This window comes from Primulina eburnea, chromosome 3 (assembly GCF_022965805.1).
Source record: "Primulina eburnea isolate SZY01 chromosome 3, ASM2296580v1, whole genome shotgun sequence".
Taxonomy (NCBI): domain Eukaryota; kingdom Viridiplantae; phylum Streptophyta; class Magnoliopsida; order Lamiales; family Gesneriaceae; genus Primulina; species Primulina eburnea.
In genome coordinates, this window is record NC_133103.1 from 6,397,725 (window position 1) to 6,403,724 (window position 6,000).

Consider the following 6,000-nt stretch of genomic DNA (forward strand, 5'->3'; position numbering starts at 1 on the left):
TTTGAATTTTCAGCATTAATTAATATGCACCAAATACACACACACACACACCGCGCAGCTTCGAATTCTCCATCTCCGAAATTTCGCTGCAGTAAATCCAATCTACGTTTCGATTACGGGTGAACCCATCTGTAGCCCGCGCTTCTCTCGGGTTGTATACAGATTACATACGATATTTATGTGTGATTATAAATTTATTGGCCTTCGTTTACTATTCACACTCGCTTCCTGATTGGTTCTTTTGTCCTAGATCTCACACACACTTACCATAATAATAATTATTTATACACAGCCGTACGTATATATACAAATATGCAGATGATTCTGCCTCAAGGCTGTAATCTCCGGCTTCCTTCTCCTGCTCATATCGTGTTTGACTGGGGTCGAGGTGTTGCTCGTTGATTTCACCGTGGGAGCGCATTCTTGGAGGTGGGCTCTGTGAATCGAAGAGTTTCTGGGTGTTTGAAAGTTTGATTTTATTTTTTGGTTTGTGTTTTTTGTCTCGTTTTTTGGTGGGAATTTGAAAGGGTGTGTTTCCAATGCTGCTGCGGGGAGGCTGTATTCCATTTGTTTACGTGTGTGTGTATGTGTCGTGTTTTTCGGTCGGCTGTGGGAGTTAGCAGAAGTTGAGGATGGGGTGGGATGTTTTGTTTGATTCTGTGTGTTGTATGCGTGTTTAAATGCATGGACTGGAAAAGTGATTTCGAGAGGTTTTGGATTTGTGGGCTTGATTCAGAATTTGGTTCAGTTTGACTTTTGGATTACTTTGTTTTCCTCGGATCGTTTGAATTCCTTGGCCGTGAATCTCGGCGAGTTATGTTATTTGAGGCGGCTGAGGAAATTGTATCTGCCGACTGCCATTGTTTCTGGGCACTACAGACTAATTGATTTAATTCTCCAGTGAGCCCTTTTTTTAGCTTCAAACTTTAGGGGATCTATACAGAAGGCCGTTATAGATTTTTCCTTTCACTCTTGGACATATTTAAAATTTTGATCTATTGTTTATTTGGATTGAATACTTTTTGTTGACTGATTGTTTCATGTTAACCTATGATATGAAATGTGCTTCCCAATTCTTTGATTTGTCCCGGTAGGGCATCAGGTTTGAGATGGATTTTCCTTGTTCGCGAGTAAAAGTACCCGTTTTCTGTGGTCAAATATGTGCGATCTTGTTCATTTGAATCATGGATGTGCATTGTCTGTGTGGATTCTAAATCTTTTAAGTAGGCTGTCAATCTATAGTTTCGGAAGTTTGATCAGAAGGATGTCTTATCCTTCCATTGTACATCTATATTTATTTATTTATTATTGATAAAATTTGTTAATAACAAAAGAACTAAAGTACATCTTTCTGCACTGCAGGTTCAAGTTTTTGTTTGATCCGATATATCTGGTATGCTTTAAGATGAGACATTAGAATATCGGCTGTGTTTCGGGATTTTTGGTGTCTTAGGATCCATCAGATGAAGTCAGCTAAGGCATGGCGTCTAGGCATGAAAGAAGTGCGATTATTAACTGCACCTCGCCAGCGTGGTCAGTTGAAGAAGCCAACATGGATTCTTGTATCAGTTTCTCTAGTCAGCTTGTTCTTAATTTGTGCCTATATTTATCCACCTCAGAATTCCGGACCTTGTTATTTATTCACGTCTAATGGCTGCAAGTCATTTCAAAAATGGCTTGCACCTGTACTCGTCAGAGAACCCTCCAGAGAACTCACCGACGATGAAATTGCATCTCGCGTTGTAATTAGAGATATTCTTGATATTCCTCTCACTATATCTGTGAATGCCAAAATAGCCTTCCTGTTCCTGACTCCTGGAGCTTTACCTTTTGAGATGCTATGGGATAAGTTTTTTCAGGTACTTTATTTTTTCTGCTGCTTATTCTTGACAAAATCATATTCAATAGATAGTTTCATCTATGGTCTGCCATGTTAAATCATGCTGCAGTTGTTCAAATAAAGGGAGAATGCCTATCAATGTTAAGTGATATTTTTGCACCGTTGAATATGACAATTTGTTACCATACAGTTTTTTAAATTTCTCTTTATTGGCAGGAGCATGAAGGTAGGTTCTCTGTGTACGTGCATGCGTCAAAGGATAAACCCGTGCATCTTAGCCGTTATTTTATCAATCGGGAAATTCATAGTGACAAGGTTGGTTTCCCATTTTGTGGTTCTTGATTTCTGCATTCTAAGCTACAAGCTACATGCAATTCTGCTGTAAGAATTGAAAAAATTGTAAAACAAACAAGTGAATTATCTTTATAGATCCGCACATTCTTCCTATGAATGTCAAAATATAATCTTTGGTGGGATTCTTGTTCCTGCTATGCTCTTAACTGGACCTAACTGTGTCCTTATCCCTCTAATTTAGAGTTGAATCAATTGTCAGGGATCATATGATTGTTTCACAGCTAAACTTTTATAATTGTTTCCATTTTATGTCATGTCCAGATTATCCTAAATGTTGAATTCTATGTAAATGTCCAAGTTCATTTTCCTTGTAGATTTATCTTTCTGTTGTTTAGTGCACCCTTTTTTCTATGGTGAACGATATGTTATTCTTTTAGAAACCAGAAACAGTTTCATTTTCTCAACAGCTGTATAATTTCTTTGTTTTTTTGCGTGTGCTAATTACATTTATTATTTCTCACGCTACAAATTTTGAACATTCAAAACTCCCAGTTTCTCAATTTCCTAATCAAAATGAAGCCATTCTAATAGGAAGCGTAAATATGCCGTGTTATGCTACTGTTGGTAGACTTCAAATTTTCTGTTTAATTAGTGGTTGAAAGTTGCAGGTAGAATGGGGGAAAATTTCCATGGTTGAGGCTGAAAGGCGGCTTTTAGCAAATGCGCTCAAAGATACAGATAATCAGTACTTTGTGTTACTTTCTGACAGGTTGCCATATAATTGTGTCTTTGTTAGTTTATCTTCACAAAGTTTACGGAACTCGTCTATGCAGTGATAAACTAATTAAAAACTTTTTCTTGGGCTGCAGCTGCGTACCCCTTCGTGATTTTGAGTATGTGTACAACTATCTCATGTCTTCAAATATTAGCTTCGTAGATTGGTAAGTATACATTTTTGGTGTAGACACCTTTTTCCTAGCGGGATTTTTTTTGTGAACGCTTTGTAGATAGGTTTAAATAAACACGTTGGAAACCACTTTTGTGACAGATAAAGAACATGTCTTCAATAAGGATGAACATTATGATACTGTTTTTTAAACTTTAGAAAGACATCAAACGGAGCCATTTTTAGATTTTATTAGCACCATGAGTGATTTCATTACAAAAGTGACACGTCTACCGATCTGTCTAATCATTAATCATTGATAAATAAAATTCATTTATTTACTAGCCTTTTTTTAAGAACTAGCATTGTGGTAGTTTACATCTCTCTTTGGTTTTATATAAATATGGGAGACATGTTTCTGCAGCTTTGAGGATCTTGGTGTACATGGAAGTGGGAGGTACATTGAATATATGTTACCTGAAGTCGAGAAGAAAGACTTTCGAAAGGGTTCACAGGTGTGGGTATAATCTTTTGTTCGTTGGTTCATCTATCACATTACGGATTTTCATTCCACACAATTTAGGATCAATTTATGGGTAAAGAAAGGAGATAAGATAGTACATTGTTGTTTATCAGGCGCAAATATGATTCTTCTACAAACTTTTGGGGGGAGTATGTCTCTGCAGTTTAGTATCTAGAAGTTGCTCTCATTATCCAAGCATTAACTCATTGTGCTCAATATCTTTGATTTCTCTTATGACAATGCATTAGTTTTAAATAATGCAGTGGTTCACAATGAAGCGGCAGCATGCTATCATAGTTATGGCTGATAATCTCTATTATACAAAATTCAGGAATTACTGCAAGGTGATCATAGTTTGTTTCTCTTACAAGAAATGTACGACTTTGTTGTTATTATTATTATTTTTACTTGATACTTTCTTATTGCAAGGGTGAGGACAAGTAGGTGATGGACTCAAACTCTTCTAAGGTTCAAACACATTATAATCTATATTGTGGTGGGTTCATGTGTTTATCAGTTATTCTCACTTTAATGGGAAATGTGCCTAAGTTTCACGACGACTTGTTCTTTATTTTAGCAATAGGTGGAAACCTAATGATCCTTTTTAAGAAGTAGATTATTCAGCTCTAAATCTGAACTGTCATCTGGAAAGAGAGATGGTGTGAAAATGATATTACGAACCCCATTTTGACCATTCTTGTGACCTCCTGGAAAATATAAAATCCAGCTTGGCAAGAGTATGGGTTGGTCTGGAGCAACATTTCAAGCTTAGTTAACACTCATTGGGTGACGAGACAAGGAGAGTTACCAGCCAAGTCGTGATTGAAACAAAATTCCCTTCCAATTTATGATGGACCACATTTTATCTCTATCCAGTTGTCCAAATTTCAATTACTAATTGCAAACTTCATTATTTTGCTGGTGTCGCACGGTCAGTTCATTATACAGCTCTGTTTCTTTTTTGTTGAACAGCCAGACATGGAGGGACGCAACTGCTACTCGGATGAACACTACCTACCCACATTTTTCTACGTGAGCCCAGTAGTACCTTCTGTTCTCAAGTTCTTACTCGGATGTTTTCCTCATTTTTGTTCCTGGTTTTTGATATCTTTGTTTTCATGTAATCTTCCCTCGCCTATTCAGATGCTGGATCCTGCTGGAATCGCCAATTGGTCGGTAACATATGTTGATTGGTCTGAAAGAAAGTGGCATCCAAGATCGTACCAGGCACAAGATATAACCTTGGAGCTGATGAGAAATCTTACAGTACGGCTATCGAGTTTTTACATCATACATTCATGGTTTTGTTTTGAGTTTTCGGAAACCTGAAACTTCTTTCCAAAACTTCTATTTGCAGTCTATTGTGGAAAGTGCCCATATCACAAGCGAGGAACCGGTGAAAATCTATAACTTTACACTTAGTTAGAGTTCTGATTATCTCAACATTCTGATAAAAATTCGTCTTCTGACCTGTAGAGCGAAACGAAAACGGTCCCTTGCTTGCGGAATGGTATCTTGCAGCCATGTTATTTGTTTGGGAGGAAATTTTCACCCGAAACTCTTGATAATTTATTACAACTTTTCCCAAATTATACATCTAGTGTACTGGTGTCATGACTCAGAGTATTTATTCTTTGGTTGTATTCGATCCCCACCTTCATCCCATTTCTTGTGTAGCTTCTGGTGTTGTAAAGCGACTCCGCGTCGCCTCGTGTTAGACGTAAGATCTTACCAAAATGGGTTATTTTTGAGTTCAAAGGAAACTGGCGGAGACTGAAATGTTCAATATTGTATTCATTGATATGTACACTATTTACCGTTGGCTAGTGGCGCCTCGTGTAATAATATTGATATAAATTCGAAGTTGCGATATTGAAAATTGAAATGCATATTTTGTGTGTGTATATATGTGGTTTAAACATTCATGGAAATATAAGGTGGAGGAATGTAGATTAAACTTCAGTATTTTCATCCATTGATTTTTTAAACATCTCTATGATACTAATTATTTTACCTAATAATGATCGACAAAACAATTAACAAAATAACTAAATGTCAGATTTTTAAAATACACAACATATGTCTATTATAAAGAGGAGAATTCGGAGGAAAGTGGGAATATGTCCGACGACTCGAAGTCCGGGGAGGTATGTTTGGTGTTAAAGAGGTGACTGGGGAAGCTCGACGACCCGAGCTCCCAAGGTATAGGAAAATCCGTCCGGTTTGGTGAAGAGATCGAAGGGTCGGTGAGCGAGGGAAGCAGAGAGGATCGAGGGAGAGAATCGGAGATTTGATTTGATATTCAAATTTCTTCTGTATACATAATCTTATTGGGATAAGAAAAGATATATGGAAAGAATTCTCAACGAGGAAATAACCTTTTTCTTAATTCTTGTCGCGGGTCAACTCTACACATTCATAATAAAATTTTTGTCAAGGCTCGTTCGTCTATAACTA

The 6,000-nt window shown here is 37.1% G+C and overlaps 1 protein-coding gene across 1 annotated transcript; it reads left to right on the top strand.

The window, feature by feature from the left end:
* Positions 1 to 36: 36 nt before the first annotated feature.
* On the top strand, positions 37 to 5,447 carry LOC140825793 (glycosyltransferase BC10-like). Its single transcript, XM_073187754.1, has 11 exons — positions 37 to 429; positions 1,363 to 1,859; positions 2,057 to 2,155; positions 2,803 to 2,903; positions 3,004 to 3,075; positions 3,445 to 3,535; positions 3,807 to 3,887; positions 4,516 to 4,575; positions 4,687 to 4,809; positions 4,901 to 4,939; positions 5,020 to 5,447. Exons 2-11 carry the CDS (start codon positions 1,464 to 1,466, stop codon positions 5,158 to 5,160), a joined length of 1,203 nt encoding a protein of 400 aa, XP_073043855.1. The 5' UTR covers positions 37 to 429; positions 1,363 to 1,463; the 3' UTR covers positions 5,161 to 5,447.
* The last annotated feature ends 553 nt before the right edge of the window (positions 5,448 to 6,000 follow it).

What these genes read in the sequence shown, in the direction of transcription:
- LOC140825793 (XM_073187754.1), top strand. Translation starts at nt 1,464, where the DNA reads ATGAAGTCAGCTAAGGCATGGCGTCTAGGCATGAAAGAAGTGCGATTA. An exon ending in TATGGGATAAGTTTTTTCAG is followed by an intron (nt 1,860 to 2,056) that starts GTACTTTATTTT and finishes CTTTATTGGCAG; the next exon opens with GAGCATGAAGGTAGGTTCTC. An exon ending in AATTCAGGAATTACTGCAAG is followed by an intron (nt 3,888 to 4,515) that starts GTGATCATAGTT and finishes TTTGTTGAACAG; the next exon opens with CCAGACATGGAGGGACGCAA.